Raw genomic sequence first — 19,500 nt, 5'->3', positions numbered from 1 at the left:
AGTGCCCAAAATTAACTGGTAACACTGCGCTGCGCCTCGCTAGCTTCCTTTTTTAAATCGGTATGACATAGACATCATATTATAGCTCTTTGATTTTTAACTTTCTTATGCTTTATCATATTTAGTCAATCAAGATACCATTTATAAATAAACAGACAAAGAAATAATAAATACTAATTGTATAACTGAAAATTAATTTACATGAATATTCATTTGTCAGTTGTCAACACTACTGTCAACTTTCAATTTATAAATATATTTTGTTGTTGCTGATAATATATTCCATAGCTTATGTCATTAACAACTTTTATACTATATAGAGAAAAATAAACCATATAATTTAGATCCGTGGACTACATATTATTATGTAAATTTCGTTACTTAATATTTTCAAATTCGAATCGAAAAGCTCTATAGTTTCATGGAGTGGTAGAGTACAGTTTTGAACTGCCTTCTATAACATATTATAGACTAAAATATCGTAGAGCCAATTCAAATATTGTTTTTTTTACATTTTCCTAGCCTAATTCGCAGACAAATGTCGTAAAATAGTTCTATAATAATGTCAAGCAGTAAATAATACAGATAAATAAATAATAATCACTAAGTACGTTCGTACATTTATTAACCCGATCGATAATATACTCTTACAGTTATATGAAATCAAACTTATATATGAATCAGGTATATTGATTAAAATACATAAAGACATGGGCAATAACCACAAGGTAGAAAAAGGAGTTAATTGCGGCGGCAGTGACAGAAACAAAGAATGTTTAACATCAAGGGATGATTTTGGCTGATGAATATATTTCTCTTTAAATTTGGAGTTCTAACTTATAGCACGGCCAGTGAAATTGTTATTGTTTTACTGTTTTGTGAATTTAGATTTTCGTGGGTTTAAATTTTTTACTAGTATTGTTTTTTTTGTAAAAAGAGTGCCTCTGTAGTTTCTCGGGATCCCTTTTCATATATTAGCCTAGTCTTTGGTGTGGGCTCCCACAACATGAGGTTATACCATTCTAGTAGTGAGCAGACAGATGACCCGTGGGCTTGGCACACTACAATATTGCGCAAAGTAGCATAGCGTAATAGAATACGATTCTCTTTCGACCATCTAGATGGCATGATATTCTAAAATAATATCCCAATTCTGAACATTTTATTCGCTTCACAAACCACCACATATAACGTTACAATACTATTTTTAATCACCATTGGGAAAGTAAATCAAAATCGGTTAGCCTTTGTAGGACAAAGCCACGTTTCTTGCTTTTTTTCTTATCCTTATCCTTGTCTGAGTCTTTTTGCAAGCTTTGTACTTTTTCTTTTTTTGTTGGTTTCGTTTCCGCTTCTTGAATTTTTTTTGCCTCACAATCTAAATCAAAAGGGCAGTCATCTGCAGAATATATAGGCATCATAATTACTGGAATATAATTAGGGTTGTCGTTGCCTTTCTGAAAAGAGTAAATTTTATTTTTTTAAATCTTGAATTATATAACCTATATTATGTGAAATACACGTGAACTTTTTGAAAAACATAAGCTTTCTACCGCTTAGACCTAGGTATGGCATGCAGTATAATAGTACAACATAGAACAACTGCGTCGATATTACAAACAGAAAATGCCTATACTATTTCTTTGTACTAGTATTTAAAGGATTTTAGATACTGTTATTAAAAATGATTTTTACCAATCCTTCGGAAGCACATTGGCAGCAGTAACTTTGAGCAGCCGATAAAGCTTTCGACTTTACCAAATGCTGAACAATAGCTTTCAATCGCTCTTCGTCCAAATTGCCAGGCTTTGTGTTCTCCCATTTACCATTTGGATTCATTTGTACAAGGACAGGTGCTGATACCTCTAAGGCATCAAAACCAGGCCGCTGCAGAGGTCTATAAAAATAAAATATGATAGCGTACCGTATTGAAAGAGGGCTGCGTTTCCTGCAGAGTTTTTGGCGGTTATTATAAACTTACAATTAAATTGTTTCAATTTTTATACCTGTATAGGACTGAGTAAGTATGACCGACCTTGAATTCGTCCTCAGGACAAACAAACTTCGAAACAATAACATTTAGTTCTAAAATATGCAGGTCCAGTATCAGGTAAACAGACACAGCTGTGTTTCGCAAATTTTATCAATGCCTGTTAGAAAATAAAACTTACATATCTGCGACTTTTGATAATATGTCCTTATGTTCAACCATTGTTAATTCTAATTTTAATCTAGATCCTAATTTTTATACACTATTTTTGTTTATCCATAAAAGAAGGGATTTTTCTTGTAAATTTTTCAGCGTCCAATATTTTTTTCAGATGTTGGTGTTTGACTTTTTTAACACATTTATTTTTATTTTATAGGTTGCCAGAAATATGTAAAAAAATCCAAATAAATTAATTTTTCGTTTTAATAAGTACGAGGTCATAATTAAGGATTCCTCAAGACAATCATTTTTTATTTCCTTACAATGAGTTAGCTTTTGCAATAAAGTTCCTTCGAGAAGTATTAATATTCCTACCGAAAGATATTTCTGGGTATATAGGTACCTAAAGAACGGAAGGTGGTGCTGTTCCTCCAATCTAAAAAAGGCATCTCGACCAGTCTTACCACTTAGAAGAAGTACCGCTGCCTGGAAGGCCCAAAAAACCTAATAATAAATAAATATGTCAGTGTTACATATTCATATATAACCTAGCCGCCTTACAGTCAATGAATGTCGTGTTACAGATTAGCTGAACTTAATTTATAACTTCACTACTTTATAAAAAACTAGCGGATCCGACAGACGACGACATTTGTACATACACACTTCTTACATTTAATTACGAACACATCCACAGTATATTTTATATATACAAGCTGTTTATTTTTTTTAGTTTAATAACCTAGATTCCGACTGCATCGCCATCTGCCGGGCTGATTTGTTAATCTTAACTATCCACGGCGCCACGTAAACACATACAAAAAAAAATCATTAAAATCGGTCCGTTTAAGAGGAGGTCAGTGACATACAAACGTACAGTAGAATTTTATATGTAAAGATGAACACAAAAAGAAATAAGCATCTGAACGCACGCATAAATATTTGACCGCCAATATGTCAATCCCTTTTCATAACTGACATTATGCTACATTATGCCGGATATTATTGATATATCCTGTCGATTCAAAACCTTTATTTAAATACGTTCTTCATTTTGAGCAGAAAGATTACCTACCGTATCGACGGGATGGACTTTAAATGTTTGACAGTTACGAAACACATGTACAATCTCCTTTTATACGTAAATTTTCCATAGTTATTCGGCGACAAATGAAAAGCCAGAAAATCGGTACAGCCCTTTTCGTATTATAAGTGTTCGAACAACCTCTATCTTAGATATATTTGCTAAATCCAAAGTATATTTGACAAAGCAAAATGTGCATAATTTATACAAATATTCATTAAATAATGCGCGCTGTCATTCATTGATAACGTAGATGATATCCGCGCCGACGCCGAGCTTAATTGCGCGGGCCGCGCGCCGCTCCCTTCTTGTAAATATGGGAGCAGCTTGTCCCGCGCTCCATACCATAGCCCAAAGGATGAAGATGGCGTCCAAACACCACATCGACAAGGCTAAACACAATCCCAATCCGTTGGTGCGTAAAAGCATGAACTACAACACCCCAAGGCCCTCACACATCTTAACGCATCCGGGTAATCCTGATGGAATTTTGACGTTAGCTAACGACGAAATAATAGCCGCCAGCGTGTCAAAGCAAATTCAGATTAAGGTTAATAACCGCCTTCACCGAGGAAGACAGCTCCAGTGAGCTTTCTTACTGCCCTTCAGGCTACTGACCACCTCACGACGGCCCAAGCTGAGGTCAGGATCTCGGCAGAGAAACGCTCGCCAAAACAGTCCGAGCTGAACTGTCAAGGCCTTTCAGGTCAACATAATATAGATTTATTCCATTTAAAAAAAAACAAAACCCGCGCCTTTAGTCGTTTGCGCGCTACCGATGAGTTCACACACGTGCATCTGTGCATTGATGCGTGATCACTCAATTGCGGCCTCTACGCGCCGCCCGCGCCATTGAGTTCAACGTTACGAACGTTCGTAACGTTGAACTCAATGACGGGTACACATTAGGCGTTTTGAAGCGTGCGATTTTGAACGCGTGTTATAAAAATTACGAGGTCTGATTGAAGTGTACAATTAAAGAAACATAAAATAAAAAAAAATCCTAAATAATGAAATATTATTTAGGAAAATATAAAAATATATATTTTTTCCAATCAAATATCTTGGTTACCCTACCAAAGTTGAAATGCGTCTTGTTGTCTAGGAACGTTTAGGAAACTCGTTAAACGTTTCGTTCATTCACTTGTTTAAAGGAACTTTAGCGACTTGAATGAATATCGATCTTTAATTAAATGTCTAGAGATTCAATTACCTCTCTGATTTAGCTACTTTACTTCGACATAATATACAGTATACTCGCCCTAGTAACGCTCGTCGAGCGCGGTGCATGTATACAACCAACGCGCGTGAAACGCCCAATGTGTACTCGCTCTAATAATAAACTGCGTTTTATTTTTCGTTATACTTTATGACTGTAATGCCCCGTATTCATGGGAAACATTTGTTGAGCAACAAAGTTGAATCAACGTGTTGCGGAGTTGCTGTCAACATGTTGCTGGCAACACTGCGTGTTGCAGAGTTGACAGCATCATGTTGACAAGCTCTCGCCCGACAAGCGTAAACATCAGTTTAGCGACAATTGTTGACGTGTGAATTACGATTTCGTCAGCCCGGACTCCCAAAAAAAACCAATAGTTAGCTAGGTATTTATTACATTTAAACTTATAATTAAATTACAAAATGACATCCGTTATCGATGCTAGATATAATCGGAGTGGCAAACATATTTTATTTAATTAAAATGTTAAATCGCGGTAAACACTGTGTCAGCAGAGTAATTCCTTGAAGCCGGCACGTTGACCATACACGTGCCGCGATGTCAGCAAAGTTCTTTAGGGTACCGTATGTAATTCCTCCACCCTCAGAACAGCAACTATTTGAGCACCTTGAGGGAAAATGTTGCTGGTACTCCAGGTTCTTCAGAATCAGGAACAGCATATATAGGGTTGCTTCTTGGTTCTTCTTCTGGTGTAGTAGGGTTCTTTCGCAGGTATCGTCGAAGAATATAGGCAAGGAAAATTATAACTATACCAGATACAAGTGCATAGAGGGGCAACGTTGTATGGTACAGTGAAGAATCAAAGTGGGCAAGACGTATGGGATTCTGTAGCATAATTCTGTTTTCCAGATGATGTAAGTTATCGAGATTTAAAGAATTTAGAGTTATATGTGGAATCTCGTTAATTTGAACTTCAGTGAAATTACTTCGTATCTCGGTGATCTTCAGCGGCTGTCCCTTGACTTCATCTTCGCTATTGGTTATCTTAAAGGTATCTGTTCGTAATGAACATTCATGGGGAATTGTTGCTAAGTAGCTGCCAGATAAGGATACATATTCCTGCCATTCACATTGAAGTTCGACATTCGTAGGCTTTGGGAAGACAATAGTATAGTGTCTATCATCCAGTTGTTCCATAGCTTGTCTTGTAATGGAGACTTCAGTGGGGATACATGATTTATCTAAAGATTGATGAATGATAATACTCTGGATACAATCTGCGTGTTCTTGAGGCTGGTAATAATTTGTGCTTTTCTCACAGAGAAGGTATTCGCCGACTTCCGGGCATTCGGTTTGCAAATACATGAAATATTTCCCATTGGTTGCTATGAAAGGATGTATAGGTATAAAGGTCTGTTGGAATTTATTAGGAACAATGGCAAGCCTAAATAAGTCGTAACTATCTTTAGATATTACAGGAATTTTAAAAATTATAACAATTCTCTTACCTATGAAATAACTACCTGGTTTTATAAGATTATAATATTCTCTCAAATCAATATCTAAGATTTCATTATTACTATATATTTCTCTTAATCTACCTATCATGTATTCTAAGTTATCTATGCTTATCATACTATGATGCGTGCTCGCTGCACGTATAAATCCTAAAATATTCTCTATTCTAATTAGCTCTAAATATAAATCATCTGTATTTTCAGTAATAATAGCTAATAATTGAGCGAATTTAGCAAACTTAACTTCAAAAAGATAATGCTTATCCATAACTAATTTCAGTGTTTCATTGATTTTAATTTGATTTTCCGCTAAATTACTAATAAGTTGCGAATATTGGCTCGTCCAATTTTTATTAATACTTATATGATCATTTAACTCAGAAACTAATTTATTTTCATTTGCTTCTAATAACTCTATAGCTTTATTAAATCTTTCAGCATCTTCATGATCCAAATTACCTGTAAGACCTTTAATTAATGATCCTAATCCATTAATAAGTCCCCTTTTTACTTTAGAAGGTTCCAAGGTTTTTAATTGCGAATCTATTTTTGACAATTTAGTATAAAGATAATCAATCTGAATTTCATATATAGGCAAAGTAGTATTATCTAGTTGAATTTTAAAATAGTCTAACTGTTCATTTATAGAATTAATACGATTCTCTAGTTCTGAAAGTTCTAAATATTGTATAAAGGTATGATAATGAGATATTAGCTTAGCTTGACCAAGTTTAAAGGGTAAAAGTCCAGGTCCATTGTCAAGAGTCTCAAGTTTTATCTCTGCTGCCTTCGTCATTGTCATTATCAGTATTAGTCGGTACCTGTAACAATTTTGATGACTTTGGTACTCGTTTCAAGCGACATTTAGCAACAGGTCCTTTTTTCTTTGAAGTGTAAATGTGTATGGGTAGATCTGCAAGAACTGTGTCGTGAGTGTATCGTGGTGCTAACTTTTGTCTACTTGCTAAGGGGTTCTTAATAAAAACCTGCTGATCGGGTACATATTCAGTTTCTGGCTCACGATTTTTATTTCTATTAGTCATTAAATTCGTACGGTCAATAGTTGTAGCTTCGCTAATCATTTCATATACTGTCTTCATTTGGTCTCTATGAGTTATAATATATTGTTGCATAAGGTGTTCAGCTAAATTAAGATCTAAAGGGTCTCTAGGATCAAAATGACCTCTAATGATATCGTGTGGTCTACATTTGGTGAAACTATGTACTGAACTGTTATAAGCTAGGATTGCATAAGGTATTTGATTTATCGTGGGTTCATCTTTATTTTTCAGGCAAAGGATACGAAGGTGTTCTAGTAATGAAGAATGAAATCTTTCAATAATGCCGTTGTCATTAGGCGAATGAGCTAGTGTTCTATGATGATTAATTTTATGAAGTCTAACAAATTCTGCGAAAAGTTGATTAGTGAACTCAGTCCCGTTATCTGTCACAATAGTCAAAGGTAGTCCATGATGAGTACTGAAATGTAATAGACCTTGAATGATACTTATAGCTGTACCATCTCGTAAGTGATATGCTTGGCCGTATTTTGAAAAAGAATCTACAAAGGTAAGATATTTTTCAGCTTGCGCTGTGAATAGGTCCATATGAACTATCTCAAAAGGCTTTGTTGCAGGTGGTACTATGTTAAACTGTGGTCTAATTGGATTTCTATCATATTTAGTTTGTCCGCAAATTGTACATTCATTTATGTATTTAGTAATTTCTTCCCTCATTTTAGGCCAGTAATAACGACGTGATAAGGCCAAATAACATTCATTGATACCTCTATGGTTAGTTTTACCTTCATGATAGTGTTTAATTATTTCTTGCTGCCGTAAATACTCCTTAACATCTTCTAACTCAGTTTTCACTAAAACCAGATGCATAGAGTTACATTTAAAGTTATTTTGTAAGATTGGGATTATCGAATACATACCTAATGGTGGAGTTATTTTAATAGCAGTCTTTATTTTAGGATTGACAAATTCTTTTATTGCATTTATGACATCTTGTTCTAATGAAGACTCTGAGACTTGTATATGCGTACGCGTATGGGTATCAAAAGGTTTAGTAACATTCGGTCTTCTTTTAATGTCACCTACTATAGTCAAACAAACCTGTCTATGGAATTTGTTAAGTGGTTCATCTGTGATAGGTATTTCAAGGATAGGATTTTCAGCGGATGTGTGTGCTGTTACAGTGGTAGATCCAGGTGGTTCTGGTCTTACTGACACATCTATACCACATTCTTTTAGAAGTGACTCTATTTCCTCGTTATTAATTTGTACACGGGATAAAGCGTCAGCGTTGGTATTATATTTTCCTTTTTTGTAAATCACTGTATAGTCAAACTCACTCAATTTAAGTCGCCATCGCGTCAGTCTCGAGTTCGGTTCCTTCAAATTCATAATCCACTGGAGTGGTTTATGGTCTGTAATAATTTTGAATTTCCTACCAAACAAATAGGGTCTAAAATACTTAGTGGCCCAAACTATTGCCAAAAGTTCTTTTTCGATGGTACTGTAATTCAATTCGCTGTCACTTAATGTTCTAGAAGCATAGCAGATCGGTTTGTCAGAGCCTACTGTGCCTTGTGAAAGTACTGCCCCTAAAGCTACGTTGGAGGCGTCTGTTGTCAGAATGAACTCTTTGTTAAAGTCGGGATATTGTAAAATAGGATCGTTAGTAAGTAAGGTTTTGCATTTCTCAAAACATTTGATATAGTCAGAGTCTAAAGTTATTTTGTTAGTCTTTTTAAGACATTTAGTCATCGGTTTCGTTAGTCGTGCAAAGTCAGGTATGAACTTCCTATAATAACCTAATAGTCCTAAAAATTGTTTAATTTCCTTTGTTGTTTTAGGTAAAGGATAATTTTCTATGGCTCTAATTTTATCGGGGTTCGGTTTAATACCTTCATTACTAATTATATGACCAAGGTAAGCAGTTTCAAGTTTTAAAAATTCAGATTTGTCCATCTGGATCTTAAAATTGGACTCTCTCAGTCTGTTAAATACTTTTTCTAAATTAATTATATGCTCCTGCAAAGATGTGCTAAAAACTATGATGTCATCAAGGTACACTAAACATATCTCATTTTGTAAACCCTTAAGGATGTTGTCCATTACACGCTGAAATGTCGAAGGTGAATTTTTGAGTCCCATTGGCATGCGTAGAAATTCAAAATGACCGTGTTCTACGTTAAATGCTGTCTTCGGTATGTCTTCAGGATTCATCTCGACTTGGTAAAAGCCAGATGCAAGGTCAAGAGTCGTAAAATACTGACACCTACCTAATTTGTCTAAAACGTCAGTGATGTTTGGAATAGGGTATTTATCGTCAATAGTCTTGTCGTTTAACTTCCTAAAGTCCACTACAAGTCGCCATTTTTGTCTACCAGATGCATCAGCTTTCTTTGGGACTACCCAAATGGGTGAGCTCCAAGCAGAGTCAGAAGGTCGTATTATACCCTGTTCGAGCATTTTACTTATCTGTTCCCTAACTTCCTGACGATGTACAAAAGGATATCTGTAACTTTTGGTATAGACTGGGTTTTCATCATGAGTTCTAATGCTATGTTTGATTTTATTAGTAAAGGTTAATGGTTCGCCTTCAATGTAAAATATGTCAGCGTATCGCTTACATAAGGTTTCTAAATTTATTCGTTCTTCACTATTTAAATGGTCAGTTCTAAGTCTGTCTAAAACTTGGTTTACCCTGTCTGAGTCTAGTTCAGTATAAGAACTTTCAAAGTTAAATAAGTCAAGTTGTAAAGGTCTGTCTATTGGAAATACAATGTCTTCGTCTGTCATATTCTCAACTTCTACTATACCAGTCCAATCAGTCACATTAGTAATGCATTCGTGAATAATGCAATTACTTATTATTTGTTCTGGTATAAACACGTCACCATCGTCATGATGTATCGGTATACCAACTAAACGAGATGATTTCGCTGGTATTATTTGTTCTGTGTATTTTTTACATTTATAACGCAATAGAGGGATTTTTGCATTGTCAGTGATTAGTATATCGTCTTTAAAATCGATTCTACAGTTTTCTAATAAATCTAATCCTATCAAACCATCAAAATAATTATGAAATTTATAGATAAATAATTTTATATTTTTAGTCTCATTAAATTCAGGAAAACTAGGAATTGATATTGAGTGTTCATGAACACTTGTTAATCTAGAATTAGTAACTTCAAAAGGATCGTACATTTTCGGAATATTACTGAAATATTTATCTACTGCTTCAGGGCTTATGAATGATTGGTTTGCTCCTGTATCAATAAGAAGGTTTAAAGGTGGATTGTTAATTTTGATATAAGGTAATTCTTTTTTTGATTGTATATTTAATTCTATTCTGGTGGGGAATTTCGATGGCTCTGTTGAAAATCCTGACGTTTTCTACCTTTGGAATGTCTTGGTTCAATGTCCTTACTAGTACTAGGCATGTTATTATAGCGAGTATCCTCTATTGGTGGTAAATCTTGTTGTTCATAGTACTGATAATTATCTGAGTCACAATAAGAGTATTGTCCATAATAGTCATTATAGTCATAGTCAGTATTACAATAATTATAGTCAACATAATCATTGTCGTATTCATAATCATTATAATCATTAAATTCATTAAAATTAACTTCTCTAAACTTAAAGTAATTAGATGGAGGAGGATTGCCGAATTTTTGCCAATCATGACCGGTAATTCTAGGTGGTAAAGGTTTTGTCACAAAATGACTCACTCCACTCATAGGCTTAGGGCCAGAATTATTCTGTGGAGGGTTCCTGTTAGGTATTCTAAAACCACTGTTATTATTAGGCAATGGTGCTCGGAACATTTGCTGAGTACGCGTTGGTTGCATAGGCATGCGCTGATGACTATTAAATTGGGGATTAAAATTAGGTTTATGCCAACTAGGTCCGGGTAAAAATTTAGGAGGATTAAAGTTATTGTTCATAGGAGGAAATTTAGGCTGTGTAAATTGTTGGTGTGAGTTGTGTGGTGTTAATGGTAATAATGGTTTCTTCAGATCTGTTGCTAAATTATTTCGCTGCTGCAAGTACATAACATTAAGTTCATCTTGGACAAATTCCAAAGCCTTCTCAATAGTTTCAGGTCTCATACACCTTATTCTGGACCCGAGAGGATCTTTTAAACCTCTTACAAACGCTTGTAAAGTTAATTTTCGATATAAAATTCTCTTAGCTTCTATAGTTGTCTCTAAAGTCTCGTGCAACGATACATAAGACATTATAGTGCTAAAAAGGTTTTGGCATTTGTCATAGAATTCCTGTGGAGTCTCATTACACTGTGTCGCTAATGCTAAGTCATTGTAAAGGGCGGTCTCGTCCCTTTGGTCAGAAAAATTATTAATTAAAGTATTCCTAATTCCTATCCAATTTTCAGGAATACCATTTGAATTTATCGTACGAGCTGCGGAACCAGTAATTTTATTTAATATGCCATTGATAACACATAAATTCGATAACTCGTATCCTAGCTCGTCCTTCACACATTGAATTACGATCTGATCACAAATTCTAATAAATCTAGGGAGAATATGTGGGTTACCGTCAAATTCAGGAACTGGGCGGAGAGCCTTATATACTGTATCAGGATCCATTTTATATTTTATATTACTAAAACTTAAATTCAACCTACTGTCTAAACTTTGAGGGCAATTCGAGCTCTCAGGAAAATTATTTAAATCTAATTGACGATTCGAGTCTACACTTAATTGACGATTCGAGTCTATACCTAATTGACGATTCAAGTCTACTAAGCTATCCCTACGAATTTTATGCCTGGAGGACACAGGACTATTTTTCATAGGACGGAAAATTGTGACGAGGAGAAAGCAACACTGATGGAAAAATAATTCAATGTACTCACATAACTCGTCGACTTCCCTGGTTTTCTTTGCGTTGTACTGAAGTTTGAGTACGCCCCGGCTGCTTCCAAATGTTCTTTGATACTTCGGTGAACGCTTAAGAGCGACAGCTAGAACGACCGCGCGCGGTGTCGAATCTAGACCCCGGAAATCTTCTTTATAACGATCGTAGTAGCCCCGAAAGTATCCTACCGACTGCGCCAATTACGATTTCGTCAGCCCGGACTCCCAAAAAAAACCAATAGTTAGCTAGGTATTTATTACATTTAAACTTATAATTAAATTACAAAATGACATCCGTTATCGATGCTAGATATAATCGGAGTGGCAAACATATTTTATTTAATTAAAATGTTAAATCGCGGTAAACACTGTGTCAGCAGAGTAATTCCTTGAAGCCGGCACGTTGACCATACACGTGCCGCGATGTCAGCAAAGTTCTTTAGGGTACCGTATGTAATTTGTGTGGACGAGTTTGCAACAGTTTATAAACATGGCAGTAGTGTGGAGCAATGATAAAATAATGCAATTAATAGAATTATTTCAATCAAAACCATTATTATGGGATTGTTCTATAAAACAATACAAAGATAGAAACAAAAAGAACGATGCATTCGAAGAAATTTCTCAAGTCCTAAATATACCCAAAAAAGACGTAGAAACTAAAATACATGTACTGCGTACTCAATTTACTAGAGAGAAAAAAAAGATGTCGGCAAAAAAAACTACAGGCAGCGGCGCAATAGAAAAATGTAAATGGATTTATTACGAGCCATTGGAATTTTTGTTATGTGGTGCAACTACTTCTGGTGAAACGGATACTATGAATAAAACAGTAAGTTGTTTTTGTATATAATTGTTTTATACTATTGTCTGTAAAATTATTACAATTACGCTACATTATTTTGCCATGGAACTCTTCCCTCTGGAGTTATAAAGTAATCGGCAAACTGTTCTCTAATACAAAGAGCTGATTGTGATGCAGGCCTGCCCCGTCTTTGCAAATCAATCATAGGAAACGAACTTAGTTCCCTTCGCCAAGAACCTTCTAATAGGTTACCTTCAGAGTCTTCAAAATCAAAAGTTTGTGGAGGTGTATATATGGATCTGGAAACTGAGTTACGTCTTAAGAAGTTATGTAAATATACACAAGCAATTACCACGAGTTCACAATTGGCTGGTTTTAACGGAATAGGTTTAGTGAATACACGGAACACCACACATAAAATGCCAAAAACATTTTCTATAATCCTCCTAGCTCTCGATAGTCTGTAATTGAATATACGCTTTTTGTTCCCACGTTCATGAATGCCAGGATATGGTTTCATGATGTTCTCCGTTAGCGCGAAAGCACTGTCACCTACAATTACATACGGCATTTCTGTTCCGCCTTGTGTTATTGGTTCAGGCCGTGGCAGTTTAAGTGAGTTTTCTAACAATGCATTATAAAACGGTGTTTCTTGAAATATTCCACTGTCGGACGACCGACCCTTAGCTCCATAATTTGCGTAAATAAAGTTGTAATTGCCATCTGCAATTGCCATAAGTACCATGCTGAACTGATTTTTATAATTGTAGTATTCACTTCCAGAATTATTTGGCGCCACAATCATAACGTGTTTCCCATCAATGGCCCCAATGCAATGTGGAAAATTCCATCGTATTTCGAATTCACGACTTATTTGTTTCCATTCTTGTTCCGAACTTGGAACCTAAAAAATAAATAAATATATAATAAGATAATAATTTACAGGTAGATGAAAACAATGCACTTGAAAGTGGTATGGAGTCAGAGCCACAACATCTACATCTTCGAGGAAAAGAAATAAGACAGATGAATCAAATGAAATATTAGAGGTTTTGAAAAGTGCTAAAAAAAAGATGGATGAAAGGGAGAAGAAGGATCCATTTGATATATATGGTGAATATATTGCTGCTGAATTAAGAAGTGTTAAAGATGACCAAGCCGTGACACAGGCAAAGTACCATATTAATAATATACTGTATGAATTAAAAATGGGACGATATAATACATATGGATATCAAACGGCATCTTCTCATCCATCATCAACACCAAATAATGTTCAGGAAACTGAAATAAGGGAAATTGAGAGACACGAAACAAATAGACTAGATGCATTACGAGACGAAACAGAAGATTCGGCTATACTAAACTTGGGGTATGTTCCGATATACACTGCGAGTACTGTATAGTGCTCCCACTGTTCAAAAATTTGTTCCGCTATGGACTGCAGTATACAGCCGCAGCGTCCTAGGAAATATATGACGTCACAAATCCCCGCTATACTTCTACTGCGAGCACTGGCGTTTTCGAGGTAAGGTGCTCGCAGTGCTTTGATCACGTGATCAATCAAAACCACTTGAATGCCTAACGGCTGATATAACTTACAGTTAAATAACAAACATTTAAAATTCTAACTTACTTTCTTTGTAGTATTAATTCAATTGACAGTTAATATTAATATAGATTTTTTTAATGCGATAATATTCCAAGAATAGTTTTTCTTGTTGAATTGAAAAACTTTGATGCACTCATTTGAAAACTGTGTCGAAAAACGAAGCTGACTAGTATACTGGACTGCGTTCCGTTTTAAATTGTAACCAGTATAGCTGGCTATAGAGAAACGGTTTCACAGTATACTAAATTGACGGTACTCTGTACAGTGGTCGCAGTGTATATCGGAACATACCCTTAGTTAACTATCTCAGTGATGAATCAACGCAATAGCATACACTGTTTTTTTTTTGTGTTTTTTAATTAATAAAATACTTGATTACACAAATAGTGTTCTTGTACCTTGACATATCCTGCTAGTGAGTTAATTAGTTCTTGACATACATCTGGTATAATTTTGCTAATCAATTGTTTTGATACTCTGAATGTGTATGAAAGAGAACTGTATGAATCTCCAGTTGCAAGATACCGTAATGTAATAGCCAGCCTCGTTTGAGGTGAAACTGGCTGACGAATATTTGTTTCCCTTTTGGCTATTGATGGACCAATCATTTCTAGAAGATGTTCGAAATCACTTTTCGACATTCTCGTAAAGTTACAAAATGATCCATCTGTCATTCTGAGGTCACTCATCAAATTTTCTCTTTGCAAAAGATAATTTCGAATCCACCATCTTTTTCTCTTTTTTTTATTAGAGATTCTATACATCTGATACAGAGAACACAACAACACTACCTCCTCGGGCAACATTTTAACGCAGACTGGCGTGTGGACAACCTGTATTGATTTAAACATAGTTGCTAGCAACATTCTCGCCGCTCACCAACAATGTTTAGCAACTGTTGCTAAACAAATGTTTACCATGAATACGGGGCTTAACAATAAAAATAATGAACGTCTTTTCTTATTAAACATTTTTCATACTATGATGAATTCATTTCTTAGGTCCTAGCACTTCAATCTAGTTAATAGAGCTGTCAATTTACTTTCTCTGTGACATATTTGACAGCGCCCGGACCAGATTGTAGCTTGAGATATAAATTAAAATATGAAGCTAAAAATTACAAGTAGTAAAGGAAAAAAAAATATTTTATTTGTTTTTGTCTTTTGTATTTGTCTTTATTCTTCTAATACATATAATTTGATGTCGAAACGGTACAACATTTTACCATTGTGATAACAAGTCAAAGTCTGTATGCCTACTAAGTAGCCAGGGTTTAGGTTTATTCAGAGGTCCACCTCCACGTTTGGGTCCACCTTCTTTTCCTTTTGGTGTCTTTTTACAGGAGTGCCATATGAACCTAAAAATAATTAAAAGTTATAATTCAATTCACCATTAGAAAATAGGTTAGATAAGTTTTATACACATTTATTTATATTGTACCCAATCAATAGTTAAAACCTTAATGTAGAAGGGCCGTTAATATCAATCTTAAGAATTCTTACAAATAATTGTATTTAATTAATTTATCAGGAAATTTTGAAATTAAAATTAAACATCTTGGTATGCAACGTCATCTAGGAAACATTTTATCAAGTATAAAATCAGCCGAGCTGTAACGTCTTCGTGGTTTATCTTATTTTATACAGATGGCGCAAATAAGTAAAAGATTACTTTCATTCAAGTAATGTTTTCCAGTTCTAAATCTTCCATAAATTATAGTAAAATCTGGATTCGTTCATAAATTTATTATCTTTCACTAATTTATCTACCTTTCTCTAAAAAATTTTTTTGTGTGTTTAAAGCGTCATCTATATGATGATAACCTTGCATAACATTTAAGTTTGTTAATACTGACAAAAGATGGCGCAAAATAACAAAAATTGTTTTTTATTGATTGAGATTATAATTTTTAATACTGGCAATGTAAAAAAACATTGCCAGAATTCTCTTAAGTAAATTTATAAGACAATAGTACCTTGGCGTTTTTATTCTTTGATTGTGAACCGGACAGTTGAACTCCCAGTCTGGTAACTGAAGAATATAAATAATTTCCTCTTCTTCTTCCGCTTCTTTCTTCTTTTCTGATTCAGATTTCGCGTAGGGCTAAACATATTAGAATTGTGAATATAAATATGTTTTTATAGGCCGATATAGTTATTGCGGGTATTTTAATATTTGTTTACTACTGCTGAATTTTTTCCTCAAAAACTTAAAATCTTATTAAACAAAGCATGTAAAACATAAATAAGAATGGAATTATACATTATGTTAGCACAGCGTAATGCGACATATAAAGCAATCCTTTTTTATAGAATTTGCTTCGGTGAGAGCATTTGATGCGAAAAATTCCTATCTTATTAATAAAATTCCTTAATAAAGCGTCATATAATTGATTAATATTTACTACCTACATATATCTTCTTACTTAAATCTGTTTTTGTTTAGTTTAAATAACAGCTACGAAATATTTCGTAATGACTAGTATTTCAAGACTAATATTTTCTTTTAACCACAACACCATCATGTGGTTTTCTAATAATTTAAATATTTCAAACTGTACCTACTTCAGATTTTAAGAAATAAAAATGTAGTAAACAGAAGTACAAAATGCTATTGTTAACTAATAAATTTACTTACGAAGACACTCGGTGCTGAAATAGCTTCGCTCGGGTCGAGAGAACCGTCCAATATTTGTTGGTTAATTTTATACTTCCTTGCTAAGTTAAAGTGTTTTACATCCTCTTGGGTCATTGGAAATGTTATCAGAGGTCGGCTGCAAATAGTCAGTAGGTATTCTTTTAAACAGTAAGCGTTAAATGGCTAACTGAAATTTTATGATTAATGTAAGTAGCTGTATCTCGACCTCGCGAGAAACCTTCCCAAAATCGCTAGATACAAAGCATTCATAATTGGGTCTTACCCATCTTTATATATATAATTCTTCTGTGAGTGTGTATGTCACTGAACTTCTCTCAAACGACTGGACCGATTTTGATGAAATATTTTGTGTGTGTTCAAGGGGATCTGGGAATGGTTTAGATTCACAAATCAGCCCGCCAGATGGCGCTGCAGTCGGTACTTTCATACTTTGCTTTACTAATTGCTTAAAATATCATGCAGGACAACGTCTGTCGGGTCCACTAGTACAAATATAAAATATATTGTCTGATTTTTTAAGCCGCCGATAGGTACAGGTAATAAATTTATGCTCTATCGTCTATAAATTAAAAAAAAACAAGCTATAGATGCGGCAGAGGCTAGTTACACATTTTAATAAAAATATCTAAGATGTGTCAATGATTTTCCTTTACTGTTTCGTGACCTTTCCGAAAGGAAACCCTATGGTGCATAGCCGGGACTTAACACACGAACTCAGGGCTTAACCGACAGACCGATTTACGTAAAGTAGTGATTAAACATAACTTAGTATAAATACATAGACTGAGATCCAGAAACAAAACTAAGCTTGAACTTATGGTTCCCATTAAATTTAAAAAATTGTTTTTCTTCATATAACTACCGGAATGGATCCAAATAAAGAGCACGCTGCGGCAGCTTGAAATGTTTCTTGATGTAGTCTTCATCGAGTAATTGGAAGTCTGCAGAGGGTGTTCCAGATGACATAGGACGTGGTTTCTGGCCAGGCGTGGGCTCGCGAGCGTCATCACGTGGAACCAGACAGATTAAGGGTAAGGCATTGGCTGTGCTGCCGCCCGCAGCGTTAGTACACGCGCAGCAACTACGACAAAAAAATATATTGAAAACTATTGCTTTTCCATATATGTGTTACGGTTTGCTAGACTTTTATCCTGTTTAAATTTTAGTTTAAATATCTTTGTAATGACAATAAGTAGGCACTCGTCACGTAACGGATAGAGGAAGTAGTTCCCTTGACCAATAACAATGAAACAAATCAAATCGCTTCATCTTCCCTTTTACCTTCTCAATTCGTTTTACTCCTCCCATCAAGTGATCGAGTGATAGATTAGTTACGAAAAAATTGTCTTACCTCGCCATTTTTGTAGTATTTTCTACCTAAATAATTTAAAGACTGGGTATTATCATTTTTTAATTAATTTTTTTTGAAATTCTTACACATATTTACATTTTTCAATTTTTTAATGATTGCACGAAAATTTCGTCAGCTTAATGACATGACGCATAATTTTTCATGTTATGTCACAATTTTAATTATTTGTTTTTTTTCAAGAGGTTACCAAGACGGTTTAAACCTAATGTTAAGGTCGTAAATTTGTGAAAATTGTATACTATACTTAACTGTAATAATTACTTTAACACATTTTACATGGCGTGGTTATGTTATCTTACTCACCAACGGGTAGTAGTCGCTAGTAAATAAACTCAATATAAATCTTGTATTTAATTAATCGATCAATACAATCGGAAACTAGAAACTGTTTTATGCATTTTTATTCAGACGTAATCATACAGTAGATAGACGACGTAGTCATAATATTAAAAATAATCAGCAGCGCTACAACGTTTTTAGGTCTGGGCCTCAGTTTATTTTTTATTGTTTCATGATCTATTGTCAATCTAATGGCTTTTTGGGTCTAATGGCTGATTTACACGTATCAAGTTGACTAAAAATTTACTACATTTTAACTAAATATCAAGGGACGTAATTTTAAGTAACCGTTTACACGTAAAAATACTAAATAACTAGTTAAACTCATTTATTCGCTCAAGATGGACGACCACACAACAAATATACCCCTAGCGGTCTTTATTTTTGTTTCAATTTCTATAAGAACAAAATTTGCAATCGATAAGGCAAGCCGCTTTCCTCACAATGTTTTCCTTTACTGTTCGTGCAAATGTTAAATGCGCACATAGAAAGAAAGTCCTATGGTGCACAGAACCTACCTACGATCACAGAGAGTCGCACGCTGAAGCCACTAGGCCAACTGCTCAAAAGAAGTGCAAGGTCGTCAAGCATTTTTTAATTTATTTCATTGACTTTTTCAAATAACGCTACTGTATTTAGAATTAACACCGAAGTAGATATATAAATATTCTACTAAGATACACTTAAATGTACAACTTCGGCCATTACAGTATTTGCACTGTCTATTTACTTACAAAGTTTTAGATGACCAAATATGCAAATATGTCCCTCAAGTAAAATTGAATTCAGACTATTTATCGCTTTAGGCTATGACTATATTGCTTAGAAATGCCAACCCTCGGAATTATTATTTTCTCTTGATATATACATACACGATATATC

The 19,500-nt window shown here is 34.5% G+C and overlaps 3 protein-coding genes across 3 annotated transcripts; all 3 read right to left on the bottom strand.

The window, feature by feature from the left end:
- Nucleotides 1–1,147: 1,147 nt before the first annotated feature.
- Nucleotides 1,148–2,796, bottom strand: LOC125062139. Its single transcript, XM_047667730.1, has 3 exons — nucleotides 2,172–2,796; nucleotides 1,696–1,897; nucleotides 1,148–1,457 (listed from the first exon to the last, which is right to left on the bottom strand). The coding sequence occupies exons 1-3, from the start codon at nucleotides 2,210–2,212 to the stop codon at nucleotides 1,212–1,214; spliced, it is 489 nt and encodes a 162-aa protein (XP_047523686.1). The 5' UTR covers nucleotides 2,213–2,796; the 3' UTR covers nucleotides 1,148–1,211.
- A 9,873-nt stretch (nucleotides 2,797–12,669) lies between these two features.
- LOC125062440 (protein ANTAGONIST OF LIKE HETEROCHROMATIN PROTEIN 1-like) lies at nucleotides 12,670–15,192 on the bottom strand. The gene is made up of 2 exons (XM_047668375.1): nucleotides 14,648–15,192; nucleotides 12,670–13,541 (listed from the first exon to the last, which is right to left on the bottom strand). Exons 1-2 carry the CDS (start codon nucleotides 15,113–15,115, stop codon nucleotides 12,720–12,722), a joined length of 1,290 nt encoding a protein of 429 aa, XP_047524331.1. The 5' UTR covers nucleotides 15,116–15,192; the 3' UTR covers nucleotides 12,670–12,719.
- Nucleotides 15,193–15,376: 184 nt separating this feature from the next.
- LOC125062616 lies at nucleotides 15,377–18,423 on the bottom strand. The gene is made up of 5 exons (XM_047668655.1): nucleotides 18,259–18,423; nucleotides 17,770–17,988; nucleotides 16,887–17,022; nucleotides 16,225–16,352; nucleotides 15,377–15,606 (listed from the first exon to the last, which is right to left on the bottom strand). Exons 1-5 carry the CDS (start codon nucleotides 18,264–18,266, stop codon nucleotides 15,471–15,473), a joined length of 627 nt encoding a protein of 208 aa, XP_047524611.1. The 5' UTR covers nucleotides 18,267–18,423; the 3' UTR covers nucleotides 15,377–15,470.
- Nucleotides 18,424–19,500: the final 1,077 nt, after the last annotated feature.

This window comes from Pieris napi, chromosome Z (genome assembly GCF_905475465.1).
Source record: "Pieris napi chromosome Z, ilPieNapi1.2, whole genome shotgun sequence".
Taxonomy (NCBI): domain Eukaryota; kingdom Metazoa; phylum Arthropoda; class Insecta; order Lepidoptera; family Pieridae; genus Pieris; species Pieris napi.
Note: the sequence above shows the minus strand (reverse complement) of the source record. Positions and strands in the feature narration are given on the sequence as shown.

Coding starts and splice junctions, on each gene's coding strand:
- LOC125062139 (XM_047667730.1), bottom strand. CDS start 2,212: ATGGTTGAACATAAGGACATATTATCAAAAGTCGCAGATAT. Junction 1,898..2,171: donor TTATCAAAAGTCGCAGATAT/GTAAGTTTTATT, acceptor TTATTTTTATAG/ACCTCTGCAGCGGCCTGGTT. Junction 1,458..1,695: donor AATGTGCTTCCGAAGGATTG/GTAAAAATCATT, acceptor TACTCTTTTCAG/AAAGGCAACGACAACCCTAA.
- LOC125062440 (XM_047668375.1), bottom strand. CDS start 15,115: ATGTTGCTAGCAACTATGTTTAAATCAATACAGGTTGTCCACACGCCA. Junction 13,542..14,647: donor CACTAGCAGGATATGTCAAG/GTACAAGAACAC, acceptor TTTATTTTTTAG/GTTCCAAGTTCGGAACAAGA.
- LOC125062616 (XM_047668655.1), bottom strand. Junction 16,353..16,886: donor TTTCAGCACCGAGTGTCTTC/GTAAGTAAATTT, acceptor TAATATGTTTAG/CCCTACGCGAAATCTGAATC. Junction 15,607..16,224: donor CAAAGAATAAAAACGCCAAG/GTACTATTGTCT, acceptor AATTATTTTTAG/GTTCATATGGCACTCCTGTA.